Here is a 16771-nt window from a genome sequence, read left to right on the forward strand (position 1 = left end):
TCCATGACATCCATGACATCCTGGGCTGTTTGGTCCGCACATGAGAAAAATGTGTGGAAACAACCCTGCCCTGCTAAAACTAACCTAATTTAAGACACAGTATTTTGTTAATCATCTGTGGTGACTTTACATGGTACCATAAAAGCATCATGGCTGCATTATATGGTTTTGTGACTGAAATCCTTTACAAAGAACTTTTTATTTACAAGTGCTGAACAAGAAAAAGTTTCAGAAGACATTTTCAGTGTTATTTCCTGTGATTCAGCACTTTCCTTGCCATAACCTACTTAGAAAAAATCCCATACAGGAGGCAGCTGGCTCTAACTGTTCATGACATGGCTCTCTCATCTTCTGGTGATTAGGAGGATTTTTTAGTATTGAGCAAACAGTCCAGAACACAATCAGAAGTTTTCTTTGCTTCCGCAGGCAACATTTACCTTACGTTAGTGAGAAGTGAAGAACAAGCTTCCCTAGACTAAACTTTCTGAAGCTGGACTAAAGTTTCCTATGGCACTAAGTAAGATAAATTAATTTTCCAGGTTTGGGTCACACTTACTGTAAGACAGGTAGCAGAGGTACTAGGAAAGGGAGAAGGTAAGAGGTATGATGGTCTAGAACAGCTTGCTAAACAGAATCTGCTCAGACAGTGCAGAATTATCCAAAACCAGGTCTTACACAAAGGTAATTAACCACAGAGCCATATTTCCCTGGCTTAAAGCAACAGCCCTCACAGCTTTCCCTGGATATTCTCAAATCAGGAGTTTTCCAGTACCTGAATTCTATTTAAAAAATACTGCTGCAAAATTCTGAAAAGGATCTGGATTTTACTGTTTATTTCCTCTAACATCAAAAAGGAAAACCAGTGCAATATTTGAGGCACTGAACTGGAAGTTCTAAGAACTTCTGAGATACCTGTTTTATCTGTGGCACTCACCAGTCAACTCCTTCTCCTCCCCAAAGATTAACACAGCATAGGTTGTATTCTCAATGACTGGGGAAGAAGGTTCCAATTGGCCTTAATAGATCCATTCACAAACTCACCAGGAAGACAAGGTTTTAATTCCTCACATTAGTTTGATACAACAACAAAACACTCTGGAAACAGGACTAAATTAAACAAGCTAATTTTATATTTTGACAACTTGATTCCAAGGGAACCAATTACTGTGGAAAGTACCTGAACACTGCAGATTCTTAAAAATGTCATTACTGTGTATTACTGTGACAAGAACAGCCACATACAATGTGTTTGCTTCTGAAAGTAATAGTACAAAAGCTTAATTTACATAGATGCCTAAACCAAAAAAATCTGGCAAATAAGTATCTTTTTTGTTTCAAAGAGAAGCCAATTGGATGATAATTTAAATTTTCTACACCTCATTCTTTCTGATCCCAGTGACTTGGCTCTTATTCCTTCATCTGTGTTACAGAGAGCAGAGGGAAAAGTGTGTTGATACCTGAGTATTTTGTACAAGGCAGTACAACTACCAATATAGTACACAGCCAATATATTATTTAACTGAAATTATGTCAGAACACAAAAATATTTTAACCACTGTCCATCTGCAATTAATAGATTATTACTATTATTAGCAACATCTACCCTATCACGAGTTATAAAAAATTGTTTTTCTCAATGAAAAAGTTCTTTTTGTGGCATACTGCACCTTTAAGCACAACACCTGTTTAGACACAAACATTTCCAAACAGAAAAGAGACTTAGGTAGAGACCACAAACTTTAAAACATCAGGTAAAGTGCAAACACTATTTTGTCACCTACTTTTCTTATGTCCTTTGTACTGTTGTGATTTAGCTTTTTTCTTCTGTTTGGATGAACTTGACTGGCTATCTCTTGATGCTGCAAAAATGAAGAATTAAAAATTTATGCTTATTTAAAAAAAAAATCCCCACTTTACAATGTGTCAAAGCTGCTACACAGTTACGGAATTTTTCCTTAGTGACTGAACAAAGACAGAAATTTACTGTGAAAAATCAATTTGCATTAAACTACTTAACAAGAACTTGCTCATTACCCTCTTATTAAAAAACAGTCTTTGAAATGCATTTCAACAGTTATCATCACTTGATCTGACAGGACAAGTTGTGATGTAATAAAGTACATACAGCTTCTGCACAGGCTGAGTTTCACCAAATTCAAGAGGTGAAACAGATACACTGGCAGTCTTAAAGCAATATAAATCCTCAGCAAGCTCCTCCAGAACTGACAAGAGGCTTTTTCCTGGCATCAAATCAGCAACTTCTGGCATTGAAAAATAGTAAAAAACACTCAGAAGTACTTTAGAAATCAAAGTGGGAAAGATTAGAACTGTCAGGCATTAGCAAGAGTTTTTTCTATTTTTCTTATGCCTGGGGACCTAACTCAAAAGGTTAGTAAAATGAGCCCCCATTGAATTAATGTTCATTATTGACAAAGCAGGACTCACACTGCGGTGCTGGAGGCTGGAGCTGGTATCCAGTGAGCTGACACCATCCCACAGGATACAGATCTGGGGACTCACAGTCCACCCACTGATCATACTCATCTTCCCAGCCATCGAAGTGTATCCTCAGGAGCCGGTGAATAATGCGCGTCACTGTGGCCACACACACCAGGCGAGGCTCCATCAGATCTACAGCCTCCAGTTTCATGCCAACGTGAAACCCATGGTTTGGAACTTCCTGGGGAAGCAAAGAAAGCAAACATCAGTAAATAGACATGTTCATCAAGACAGTTTATGCACAGTGCTGAAACAGGGATTTCAATCCACTTAATACAGAACAAAACCAAGTATCATTGATGAAGTTTCCTGTACCTCTGCATCTGTTTAACATTTCAGAGATATCAACCTTTGTTTACTCAAATGGTTCTTATCTCTAAAAGTTTTAGCTTTTCAAAATTGTATTTAACAAATGGGTCCATTCCATGCACTAAGCAAAAATGTAAAGAAAATCCTACTTCCAGTGCAAACACGTATAATTTCATTACCTTATTGAAGAGCTTTACTGGTGCAGCTATTGAGTCAGTTTCCCTGAGGTAGTCAAACCATTTAAAAGGGAGTTTTGCATAACCTGTGAATTTTAAACAACATTTTCATACATCAACTGCAAACTTCACGTGTAAGAACAACAGCAAAAATAGCACATTGGGAGTGTGTTACAGCTAAAAAACAACAGAAGTCAAACATCAGTAGCAGAAACTTCCACTCTGTGAGCTTTGATCTAAGGGACAAAAAGACACCTAGACATTGCCCATTTGCAACTAACAAGAAGAATGAAGCACTGGGTAACATAAAAGATTATTTAAGTTAAGATTAACCACTTAAACTGGAAGTTTTTTGTCCATGCAGATTCTTATCTCAACAAATGCCCTACACAAATGACCCAGAACAGATAATGGAATTGAGAACATCCAGTTTCTTCCCTGTGGGAAAACAGCTCCACTATCGAAATGCTTAAATTGTCAGGAACAGAATGGTAAGAATAAACATGGATATTTTAGAAGTTTAATAAGGGTAAAAATAGCAGTAATATGTAATACAGAAAATTAGAGGATTTTTTTAAAGCGATTATACAGGGAAGAAAATCTCTCAAAAAGATATATAGCTGCTACTGAATATGCATAAAACACAGGAATATCTTTTCCTGTGAGCAATTTTAACAACTGCTTAAACTAATAATTTTCTAACTCTAGCTGGAGCAACAATAGCCTGGAGAATTTCTCTGCATCAGTGTGCAGTGATGGACATCCCAAAAATCTGCAGTGCAGTAGGCATGGTGTGGGAGCTACAGGAGAGGTCTGCAACTCACCTCTGTGGGGGCAGAGGGCTGCCACTCTCAGTACCCACAGCCAAAATTCAATCCCACCCCTCAAAATGCCTAAGCACCTTCATCTTCTACTGATTTCAGCATGGGATGAAGAAGTTCGGGCGGAATAAGCTTGGCAAAGTCCAATGATTTCACAGCAACTGAAGTTATCCACAATACTAAATGCAACTTGAACAAGAGTGCTTACAGTGGCTATGGAATCTGTCCATGAATAGATGGAGCTAGAGAGTTAATTAATAATGGCAATATTGCATCAGTTCTGCATGTTAATGTTTTTCTTCTCAATGTAACATTCCTCTGCTACACCAATATATTTGTACTCAAGTTCATCACACAGAGGAAATGTGCACGTGGGACTTGTCAGACCAGGCAGAATTAAGAAGCTGTCCATTTTCCAGCCCATAATTTGGAAAGCAAAGTACCCTCCTCATTGGAGCTAAGGAGCTTTGATCACTTTGGTCCTATTAAAATTGCAAATGCACATTATGCTCTGTATTTTACTGCTGGTAATTCCTCTTCCAAATGACTTTTACATTACTGCACATGTGATTTATAATCATCTCTTGCTGATGACACAGGACTTAGGAAAAACTGCAATAAAAGGGAAAATGTACATGGAGGTAAAGAATTAGGTTGCCATGATACAAGAAACACTAGAAGTATCATAAATGTGCTAATAACAAAATCCACATTCTGAAAGTAGTGTTTCAAGAGTGAAACAAAAAGGCAAGTTCTCTTATTCTGTCTCATCAGTTTCATGTATGTATTTCTAAATTGACTGATACGTATTGATATACAAGAATTCTTTCCCATAAAAACTTCTATTGCAAGAGTCTCTGCATCTCAGATTCTTGAGAGATGCTGGTGCCCATGAATTTCTAGGCAATAAATTCACTAAATGAGCTGACTGAAAAATAAAACTCAATCTGTGTAACTACACTTTCCACACACTCTAGGGTGACAGAGTCGCCACTGTACCACAACAAAAATGGTATAGAATTACTTTCTTCATGTTACATTACACTGGAGTTATTACCTAGAAAAATAATTCATTTAATACAAGTAGAAGTCTGCAAGAATGAGAATGGAGGGGAAAAGCCATAGAAAATCATTGTCATCTGTCAGCTGTTACACAGTTATGATCCTCTTAAAATGTGCCAGACCAAGGCAAAAATGGGAAAAGGGAGGCAATGTCTTCTGTAGGCACATGTGTTTGTGAACAGACAGCTTTTCCTCACAAAAGGGTTTATTTAGTGCACAGTCCTAAAGCTCAAGTTTGTGTGTAGCCTTCCAAAACTTGACTGGTGTAGTTGTGAATTAGCCTGAGATTCTTTACAGTGCTCATTAATTGTTTTGGTGGGCAGGACTTCCCAACCAGTGACACTTACTGAAGAGCCCTTTTAGTGACTCCCGCACTTTCCACTGACTTAGTGGAATCCTCAATTTCTGACAGCAAATGCAAATTATTTCAACCAATAATCAATCTAACTTCTTCTAAATGAAAAGTTGGTGACCTCTGGTTTAGATTACTTGAAAGTAAAGCTGTTGTATTTGTTTCAGACTTGAGACTCAAGTCCTAAGAAGTGACCTGAATTTCGTAGGCTGAGTTAAGAAACAAAGCATATGGCACATACAGTATCACTGAGCAGTATTAACAATAAAAGGTGTCAGAATGCTACCTGTACCTCTGGGTGGAGTTAGTTCAATCATGTTAATTTCACAGAAACCAACAGGGAAAATAGAAGGGGAAGTGGCATGGTAACAAAACCAATCAGAGCCATCTGCTGCTTCTGAGCCATCAATCCCAATCATAAGATAGCCATCTGCTAACACCTTGGTAAAGAGAAACAAAATTTCACATTAAATACCTTCAGCTAGGTGAGAAAGCTAGAAAGAAAGCATGCCATGTTTCAAGTGTGAAAGCAATTCACACTTGTGATAATAATAATAATATAATATAATAATAATAGAAGCACACTTAGAAGGACATTCAATTATAACAAAAACCCTCCAAATCATATCTGTCTCTAGGACTGTGAATACAACTGTTACATGTACCTTTGATAACAACAAAGTGATGAGATGAACATTTCCTTTTTCTGATCCCTAGTTTATTTTTCTTGTGAAGAACAGCTCTACTTCTAAAGCTTAATAACTCAGTCTATTCTTCAGCTTGCAAGGATATTCGTTACTCAAAATCATAACAATTCTCCTCACTGGAAAGGTTAAACAATTCAGCTAAGCTGCTTTTCACATGTTCTCTTTTAAAGCAGATTTCACATGAATTGGCTCCCTTTCAATCAAACTAAGAAAGAAGGACAGCCTTAAAACATGCTCATAGACTTCTGCGAGTCAGCAAGATGAGATCTGGTTTTGAACAGTTGCAAAACACTTGGTATAATTAGCAGAATATTTTCCTGCAAATTCCTCCCACCTATACATTCTAATTAAAGGTAAGGCTGAATTTCCAGAGCTTAAAGTCAAATTACACGAGCACATTTGCATAGTGGTTGTATATAAACAATTGACAGACATACCCCATTCACGAATGAACTCTCCTAATTTTGGTTTTGAGCTTCTTGTTTCAAGCCTGAATAAAGATTAGGGGAAAACGATTCCTCTTTGCCTCCCCAAAATGCACATTTGCTTTCTTACCTTTCTGATAGTTGCCACACATATTGCTGAAAGGTTTAGGGGGTCTATAGCTTCCAATTTCATTCCTTCTTTAAACCACTCTCCAGCTGCATCAACCTCTTTTACCTAAAGAATCACAGAACAGCAGCAGAAACAAAGAATTTAATGAGCCTGGAACAAAACAAAACCTCACACTGCCAAAGTAACAGACTGAAATATCTGTTCTACCACCTCTGCTTACATCAAGGAGGTCAGATTGGATAACACAAGCAGGAACACTTGTGCTGGGCCAGGATGTAAATAGTTTCAGGTCTGGTTTACACACAACAGGAACTGAAGGTCCTCAATCAATTCTGCAAAGAGTGTTCTAGCTACTCAACTCACCTTCATAAATAAGTGTGGGGGTGCATCAAAATGTCCATCCTGTTTCTTTGTAATATCTACAAGGAATAATAATAATACTATAATATTGTTCAGAAGTTTTGTTCACAGAGAACACAATATGTTTTTCTGAATATGTTAACCAATACCACACAATCACTGGTGTTGGGAGGCCCACAGTTTATTAGTAACACTACCACAAAAATCAGGAGACTATAATCCATCCATCCATTTTCCTTGCTGACTTCAACCTGAGCTGCCTCTATAAAACAAACAATTTATGGAAAAAACCCAATATCCAGTATTTACAAGAGCATTTGATTATGTCACAAAATTGATGAAAGTATTACATAGAAGCTTTTGCAAAAAATTGGCAGATTTAAACTACTTTGCACTATGCTATAACAGAAAATTACATTTATATATATTTTTGTATCACTACATATAATCACTTTAAATATATATATATATGTCTCTCTATCTGTTTATAAATGGTTTCAGAGAAAGTAGAAACATTAGGAAAACTGAAGGCCTTTCCCTGAAGGGAAGCTTTGCAGAATGGTTTACAGAAATTCTGTCTCTGACAAGGGATACCAGGTCAAAGGAACAGAGAAATAACAAAAACCCCAGATTTTTTGTTTGTTTAGAAGCCTTAACTATTCAAAATTACAATTGCTTTTGTATTTAGGTAGCAAAGGCCTTTCTATCACACTGTCACTGCACTTGCCCAGCCCATTCCCTAATGCCCTCTAAATCATGTAAATACTGCAATATAAAATATTAGAACAGCTTTTAAACTTGCCAGTAAATAGAAATTCTGTTTCTACTAGGATGCATGTCCATGTTGCATTGTAGAAAGGAGTTAGATGTGAAGAAACTAGGAGTTTGTGGAGTAGGGCTGTAATTCCAGGTATCAGCATGAAAAGTGAAGTTTACCGTGCTTGAATTGTGCAGTTAAAGGTTTTTCTACCTACAGTTTGCTGGCCTCTGTTTATCATTGAATCTTCTAAAGACTACAAATCAACCTAAAGGTTATTCTGGCTTTTCCACTGCTGTATAATATGTTAATTATAATTTTAACTGAAATTCCTGAGTGTTGTAAAATTGGTAAAATCCCTGGGCCACGTTACATAACATTCTCAAGCAGCATTATTCAAGGTAGCTGAATTGTATAAAGCAACAGAACTGCAAAGCCAGACTCCTCCCAGCCAACACTGCCTACAAAACACTCCTAACCCAAACCAAACTTACCAGATCTTTTGAACCTGTGTCCTATACTTCGAGACCAGCCAATATGATGAATGAGTGGGCTGTACATATGGCACCAGAAGTCATCAGTTTTGTCCTCGCTCTCTTCGTACACCAATCTCAGGCGGCCCCCAACGACACTGTCCACCACCGCCACCCTTGTCCGGCAGAGGTGCGTCTTGTCCACTACTTCTACCCTCATGGAAGTTTTGAATGGGTACTGCATACACTCAGACACCTTGAAACAACACAAAACATACATTCTGTAAGAATATCCTCTGGTTTGCCATTTCCTGTCTTTTAAAGCACAGTATTGACGCGCTTGTCATTTAATTGAAGTACTTGTTAATCAACCCGGAGAAATGACACAAATTACTTATCTTCTATTTAATTGTAACAAAATATTTCAGAAAAAATAAGAACAGATCCTACAATGCCTTAATTGTTTCAAGGTCATCCCTTAAGATGAGATACAATTTTCACGTAAGTTCAAGGAATTTTCCATACACATAATGAAAGTTTGTTCAGTTGTTAACAATGGGTGAAGTTACCTTGAGAAACAGTTTTAACAAGAAAAACCTCAAGATTTTTTGTTCTTGGTCATCCACATAAAATACAGCACTTTAATAATAGGATTAAAATGCTTAATTTTAGGGCATGGAAAACAAACCTTCTACGTAATTAAAGCTGGCCATTTACAGAAGTGTTTCTTCAAAATACACAAAAGAAAGGAAACAGATGTTAATCTGCCCTGTGAAAACAGACTGTATTTAAAAATCAGCATCTGTCACTTGCCATTTTCATTACCACCTCTCCAAAGGACTGAGATCTTGCCAATTTAATTTGGCTTCCAACTGAGCCAATTGTAAAATAAAAATTAACAACTGCAGAAAGGCATTTTGGTTGATTTTAAAACATTACACACAGTGTAAAACAACGAATTAATTCTCATATTTCTACTAAGAGCTATATACACCATCATCTCAAAATATTGGCAAGTAACCTTCCAGCACACTATACAGCAGCTGCCACACCTGAAGACATGATTAAGACAGAAAGAAACCTAGTCCAGAGCAGGAAGAAAATACTAAGATTCAAAAGTATGATCTTCATTCCTTCTACATACATGCTATATTAACATATTCTGTTCAGTTTCTTGAAATAGTGCATGAAACAAATAATTCCTGAATTAGAAAAATCAGTTTTCATTTTTCTTACATATCACAGGGTAACTCAAGAGCACTTCTGGGTTTTCTGTGGATTTTTTAAATGGGGTATTTTAAAATTAAAACAGACCAACTAGTTTTTACAGACAGCTATTCTTTCTAGAGCAAAGTTTACCAAACACATACTGACAAGTGTGGACATAACTGGAGAAGGGATTCCAAGGAAAACTGTATCTAAGGGAAGAAACTATTTTACCTCCTTCCCTGCAAGAGGAGCTAATGTGCCACTGTAAAATATTTCAGTTCTTGACACTGTGCTGCTGTTTTCTTTACAGAACATCATTGATACTGGATCAGCCTTACCTTCTGAGAAAAGTCAGGAGGAAGTGTTTTGGCACCAGTAAGTCGTTTCACTAGAAAAGCTTTCCAGTTTGTGTATTTGTGTTGGATGGCTGTTGCAAATGAAGGGGAAGAAATAAGCCACTGATTTTTAATTGTGCCCCTTAGAGACAATATTAGAGTCTGGAATATGTAAAGAAGAAATCCCAGATGACTATTAAAAGGCCTAGATGACAATAATGACAAAAAGCCTCTTTAGAGAATGAAAGCTACCCAAGATTAAGTTTATAGGCTAGGGTAAACAACTTAATAACAAAGTAGAAATAAAATCAGCGCATATTCCCATAACTGATTAGCAAACTTCTGCCACCCCAATCCTAAAAGCTTTGAGTCACATAGATGGGCTACTCCAAGAAACACTGCATCAGTCAAAAGTTAAAATTATTAATTTGTAACTGTTGAAAAAGTTGTTATGGTAAAAGAATATTTTCTATCTGGATCATGAGCAAATTTAGTTTCATACAGAGACTTTGAAATCAGTCAGTAAGACTAATATTTACATACTTCGAGGAGGAACTAAGGGCTTCCCACTGGTTGCACACCAACCAACTGGGTGGATGTCAGACCCACAAATGTTGCACCAGAAGTCAAGACTTGAATCATTTTCAAATCCTTCATATCTCAGCAGAGCATTGTAGCCTGAAAGAAAGCATTTTTTAAAAATACAAGAAGGCAACAAGATTATAAAATATGTATGAATATTTCTTGACCAATCATCACGTACATTATATTGGTTTTCTAAATGTAATTTTTAATAGCAAGTTGGGGTTTTTTGGCACATTTCTGGATGCTATTAATGCACAGAATTGATTACTTTGATAAATGTGCATGTATTATCATGTAAGTCAATTTAATTAAGATTAAAATTCTTGAACTATAAACCTTTAGAAGCTGCACAAAAGAGGACAAAATTAATTACGCGCAGTATGTGCTTTTTCATATCTTAGATCTGTAACCTTGAATTTCTAACTCTTTATCAATAAAAGTGATTCGTATAATGAGGCTTCTTGACAGCTCTTATACCATGTCTCCTTTCTGCTCTGCACTACTCTTTAGTAGTATTAAAATTAAATTCATATTAAAAATCAAACCAAGGACAGACATTCTCAAGCATCACAGCAGCCAGAGTAGAACAGTGACAGCACTACAACATATAACCCACAGACACAGCTCTGCCACCTGAGCAGTGTCAGCATGACTCCCACCAGATGATCACCGACTAAAGTACTTGATCTCTTCACACAGTTCTTTTGATTATTTTAATTTCAACTAAAACACATTTACCTGCTAATTTTACAATTCCAGCTATCCAGAAGACTTTGGTAGGTAGGCTGCAGTCAGTGTTTGGAACCTCCACTCGCACTCCTTCTGCAATATCACCCCAGCAAGTCCCCATGGGTGCCTGTCAAGGTTGTGGTTCAAAAGTCATCAGCTCACCACGTGAAAATATTAATTTTTTGTTACCTCAGTGTTCTACAAGCAACTTAAAAAGACAAAACATTGAATATACATGTAACAAACATATGGTTAGAAACCACTGTTTCTATGAGAACCTACTTTTGTTTTGATTTGACAACTATGCATAATACTGTAATTATATCCAATTATTCCTCTGTATTTCCTGAAAAAAACCTATAGCATTCAAAGTTTAAATAGCAGTTAAGCACAAATTGTACATTCCCAAAGGTCAGTTTTATTCTATGATGTTTCAATTAGGAAGAAACTACTGATGTTAGTAAGAATGGTGGAAATTGCTATGCAATTCTACTTGCAAGAAAATCATGGTACCTGTAGCACAGACATCAAAACCTTTAAATTCTGCAAGTCAGGCTGGAAGAATGCCTACAAATTATTTCTTTATTCTATTCTGATGATTTATTATGGTAGGGTTTATCACCCACTGGTTCACATCCTCTCAGAGGAACAGGCTTTCACATCACCTGCAAGCGATCACTCCATGGAGCAGACAAAAAGAACAGAAGGCTCTGAGTGGCACCTTTTTAATGAACATCAGAAGGAAAGGCACAGCAAGATCCCTCACACTGTCCCATGTGAGGAATACGTTAGGAACAAGAAGGAATATCTGCCTGATGAACTCGTAAGGGTTTGCAGAAGCTGGTGATAGAAATTACATTTAGTTTGCTACCTCAAGAACATTTTGTTGAACAAAGCATAATGAAATGTCAGTCAAAGACAGAATTGTAGATACCAGTAATGCACAGTGCTGAAGAACTAAATTTTTAACAGTAACTCAACCAAAGTTATATTGGTAACAAGCTAGAAGATGTCTCAGTCTCTGCATTAAACTTGAGACTACCCAGGCGAGAGATATTCGTATTTTGGGTGTTTTATAACAACAGTCACATCAATTCTGAGAAAGATAAATTCTTATCAGGTCAGAGATTACCCAGCTATCACTGGGTCAATTGAAGGAGGGATCCTCTGGCCCTGCACTGTGTCTCTTTCACAAAGCTCTTTGCAAACCCAGAGAACTGAACCACTCAGTGGGAATAGACTCCAACTGCACAGAAGCTGCAAGTGAAGAAATCTGGATTAATCCTGAATAACTGAAAATGACAAAACTGGAATTTTGCTGGCAATCAGCAATTGCCATGAGTAGCACTAGAAGCTGGATTTATCTTAAAAAAAAGGAAACCCTTCACTAGTTGAAGTATTTGAGGTTATACAAAACTTAAAACTAGTTTCAACTCCTAAAGGAAATGTAAGTATGCCAGTTTCTATTCTTGAAGCCTGGTCTCTTCATGTTCTGCTATGTCCCATCTACACCAGTCTAGACCACAGAGCTCTCTTCTGCCATCTGGCAGCCAGAGAAAAATCCAACTGAAAAGATGATGGCTTATTTTCACATACAAAATACGCAGATACAACTTAAGTCCCATCCTGTGACCGCTACCCTCTCTAAATTGACATGTGTAGGTTTTTGAATTGGGGAAATAAACTTTTCAAACTGCGTATTTTAGCAAATGTTGTTGCCCGTATAGAGATACAGATGAGGCCAAACAATCCAAAATAACAGTGCTGACTAATTTCATAATCCAGCTGCACTGAACTGAAGTACATTTTAATGCCTGGTCATCTATTCAGTTGATTCAGAGAGAATAGTGTACCAAAACACTTCTCCTGACATCAACTTAAAAAGGAAATTTCATTTCCAGAGCGTGGATTGGTATAGACGGAAATAGCAGAAAGTTAAATTTGTCCTTGTCTGTGAAAACATTGGTTCTGCTAGTTCTCCTACACCAATCCATATGGCTCACCCTTTCAAGAAGGAAGCCATCCTGTGCAGCAGCACTGCTGAAATGTCAGACAATTATACTGTCCTGAGGGATGGTTTACAGCACACCTGCTACACTGCACCATGTTAGTCTCCTTCACTCATTAGGGATATTCCTGAAGCAGGAAGACCTGGATAAACCAGGGCTGCGACAGCCATCTTCCTTCATCTCTCTTCTGTCTCATCTAATTAATCAATCAATGTTTGAAGAGTGCTCTTAAAAACTCAAAATGCACTAGAGAAGTGTTAAGTCTTACTTATCTGCTGATTAAAAGGTGACTGCAGTCTGGATTGGCATGGAACTAGCAGAACCATCATTTACAGGTAAGAACAAATTTACCTTTCAGACTCATGACGAAGAGATCCACGTCACATCACTCCCAAACAAGGAAGAGCTGGTTCCTGGCTTCCTGCTCCGAGACATGACCTGGGAGGGGTCTATCTGTGAGCACCAAGGGCCTTCTCTGCAAGGTAAGGTGCAGTCAGGAAGGGCCTGTTTGACAGGAGCACCTAAACGCCAAGTATTCCACATACGCACCTGAATAAAGAGCTCACATGGCTTAAATAAGTGGCTTCTAGAGGTTTTGGATGGCATCAACACTGCCATGATTCCGGACTTTAAGTTAAATCAGGATTTTAATGGCAAATCCTGCTGGCGATGCTACCAATTCCTGAATTGTATGGAATGCTGAAACTTGGTGTGTGAGCAGTGCCCCAACAACAGGTAATGCCAGAGGAGAAAACATACAAAAGGGTTTAAACAAAAACCTTCAATGCAGAACATTGCCACCCAGTGTAGCATCCTGGAAATGCTCCCTTAAATCACTGGATATAGTTTAAAAATAGATGAAATCAAGAGAATGAAAATATTTTGGCTCAGAATAAAATTCAGGTGGAAGAAAGAACTTCAGGAAATGTGTCTCTCATTAGCAACGGAGTGAAAAGAAATAATTGCTCTTAATTGTGCATAAAACTGTCCAGTAAGTAGTACTGAGAAATAACTCAAACCACTGTAATTTGCTTTCAGTTGTAGGAATGGTTTGAACTAATAAAAGCAACTATAGAAAAGAGTAAAAAGCGTTTAGAGGATAAAAAGTGGAATGCAGGTCAGCAATGAGCTTACTGTATGTGACTAAACTATAACTCAATACTAAAAACATTGAGTTTTTCTCCTTGCAGCAGCTACTGCTGTGTGCCTGATTAATGCAATTTGACAAAATAAAAAAAAAGAGGCTGCAAGGTGCACAAATGGGAATTCTGGCATTGACATGGGCTTCCTGTAGGACATAAACCAATGCAGCTCCCTACTTCAGTTTACTGAATGCTGAAGTCATGGGCATGGCCACTCTATTGCTACTGAATTTCGTTAGTGTTACTCAACACTCAAGTCTGGAATAAATTGAACATGGAAGCACAAAAAGCACATCAAAATACTTTGAAATGAATCCTTATCATAAAGAGAAAGAACTTCCCAAGATTTAGATACTTTAACTCTAAAATGTAGCTGTTTCAAATTGAAGAAGAAATAACTTCCCAGGGAAAAAAACAAAACCAGAAAAACTGATGTGTGAAATCTACATCTTCTAAAATGTAGCTGTTTTAAATTGAAGAAGGAATAACTTCCCAGGAAAAAAACAAAACCAGAAAAACTGATGTGTGAAATCTACATCAGACCCGAGATACTCAAGTATGCCAGGTTATTTAAAAAAAAAAAGCCAAATCTCACATCTCATAATTCCTCTCAATTTTCTTTAATATTGATCATAATGTTCCCTATCAAATATCCATACAGATATACCGAGTACAACCAGTAAATTCAATAAATTTTACTGAATAATGAATTTAAGGGTAGATTTGTCATGATTTTACTGTCAACTCAAAACTTTGATCTTGAACAGAATAGCTTCATATATTCGATCACACACACACATGGTGTATGAAATCCATAACATGGATGGTAAACAAACATCAACTAATACAATACTTTACAAATCAAAGCAATACAGTACACAGAAAATAGCAATAATCTTTCCAGAAAGTCAAAAAGAATACTGTTTAGTTATCAATGGAGAGTGGACAAAGACAAGGACCTAACAAAAGAGCACTGATGTGTTTTTCAGATTCTGACTGGTCTAAATAATGTATTTTTCAAATAAATAATCACAGTAAAGTTAAATGCAAATCATACCCTTATAACACTAACTCATATCCACCAAAGAAGTAGAAATCTCCAAAGAAAACAGCAGGATTTGCATTTTACTTGTATGAAAAAGGAAAATGAGGACAGAAAAGAAACAACTTTCAGGCTACTTGGCAGCACTGTTGCCATTATCTTGTGAAAATTTTCGAGGTACAATGTGATCATGAGTGTGGTCTTGGTTCACATTATTGGGGCACCGTGCACCTGAATGAATGAAGCAGTGAGAAAGGGAGATACAACTGCTTCTAATAAAATGCAATGTTGGAACATAACTTACAAGTGATCTGACAACTGTAGCAGTCTCTAGTACAGGATGCCACACACCCTGAGACATTTGCAGATCCAACAGCACAGTCCATGTTATCAAATGATACTTTCTGATATGGATTACGAAATCACTTATTACATGCACATAGCTGTGAAAGCGAACTGCAAACATGCTGACTCGAGCATGCGGAATTTGATACAAATTCCCCAAGTTCTCCTAGGCAAGGCTCTGTTCTGGGCAGTAGCTGAGGCCTCTGAGCATAAAGGGTACTATTCACAGAGTGCCAACTGCCAGGAGCCCTCATCTCCCACTGGTTTATGATCCAAGAGGGCTCAGCAGGAATTCCTGCGCTGAAGAGAAAATATTTCTCTTCTCTCTCATGGACAACTTCCATGAAGAAAAACGTTTGTTTTGATTACAACTTTCAGCACATAATTTAGAGCAAGAAAAAAATTTTGTAATACAGTACACTTCAACTTCTGAAATTAAAAAATATGCTGAGGAACCACCTTTTGTCAAAGCTTTTACTTAAGAGACAGGAAGTACTGACAATATTTCAATTGTCAGTCTAATGTCTCATGTGTGGAATTTTATAAACACATTAAAGACAGATGGCGCTAAATATTTTCCCCAACCCCTAATTTCCTCAGTCATTAAAGAATGTCTTTTTGTCTGAAACTTTTGAAACTGTAAAACAAAGAAAACCAACTTTTTAAATTTCAGATTTCTAAACAGCCTTAGTTTTCCCCCATACTAGATTACCAGGCAGCATGACTGACAGGGAGAATCTGACTAAAAATAAAGAAAAAAACCCCCAAATCTAAATATGTAATGAAAAGATCAGTCCAACACAATGGATCAAGCCTGACTTAATCTAAAAAGCCTTTTGTAACTGTTTTTAGTACAGCTTGACTTGGCTGGTTTGTTACTTTGCAGTACATGGGATGATTTTGTGACTTGAACATAAAAAAAACAATTCTCAAGTATGTAAGAGCCTTCCTTTTTGTTTATGAGAGTGTATCTATGATGAAAATAACTGATGGTGTTCAGAATGATTTTAAAGGACAGATAATTTATCTAAAAAGTAGTCATACTCACATAATGAAAAATAATTGGATATTAATGTTTTGAAAAAATAAATTCAAGAACTTCCACAGACTCACTTATTCACATACAGAGAAGGAAAGCACAAAAAGAAATACTCACGTGTTTAAAGCAGGTAACAGGAGCTGCTGTAAAGCTATTACTATTGATGTAGTTACCCCAGCTGAAACCTTCCACAGGGACAGCTGCTAAGGGAAAGTTATTTCAGTTAGGAAGCTGCTCTGAGGCACAAATCTTTCAGAGTTTTTGT

General features: G+C 37.1%; 1 protein-coding gene across 15 annotated transcripts in view; it reads right to left on the minus strand.

Annotated features, from left to right (window-relative positions):
* MBTD1 (mbt domain containing 1) overlaps positions 1–16771 on the minus strand; it is a 35596-nt gene that overhangs the window by 8853 nt on the left and 9972 nt on the right. For 9 of the 15 annotated variants that reach the window (XR_005956795.1, XM_041486637.1, XM_041486649.1 and 6 more), the window contains 11 exons: positions 16624–16709; positions 10939–11056; positions 10159–10293; positions 9619–9707; positions 8093–8327; positions 6845–6900; positions 6482–6586; positions 5506–5659; positions 2988–3070; positions 2446–2680; positions 1782–1859 (listed from right to left, as the gene is read on the minus strand). Coding sequence is in view for 14 of the 15 variants with exons in the window: in XM_041486637.1 (XP_041342571.1) it covers positions 1782–1859; positions 2446–2680; positions 2988–3070; positions 5506–5659; positions 6482–6586; positions 6845–6900; positions 8093–8327; positions 9619–9707; positions 10159–10293; positions 10939–11056; positions 16624–16709 (1374 nt within the window). In the remaining variant the exon portion in view is untranslated. The remainder of the gene's footprint in view (positions 1–1781; positions 1860–2445; positions 2681–2987; positions 3071–5505; positions 5660–6481; positions 6587–6844; positions 6901–8092; positions 8328–9618; positions 9708–10158; positions 10294–10938; positions 11057–16623; positions 16710–16771) is intronic. The other 6 variants (XM_041486640.1, XM_041486642.1, XM_041486636.1 and 3 more) reach the window with 3 other exon arrangements.

The sequence above is a fragment of the Pyrgilauda ruficollis genome, unplaced genomic scaffold (assembly GCF_017590135.1).
Source record: "Pyrgilauda ruficollis isolate IOZ18807 unplaced genomic scaffold, ASM1759013v1 scaffold77, whole genome shotgun sequence".
In the NCBI taxonomy this organism is placed as follows: domain Eukaryota; kingdom Metazoa; phylum Chordata; class Aves; order Passeriformes; family Passeridae; genus Pyrgilauda; species Pyrgilauda ruficollis.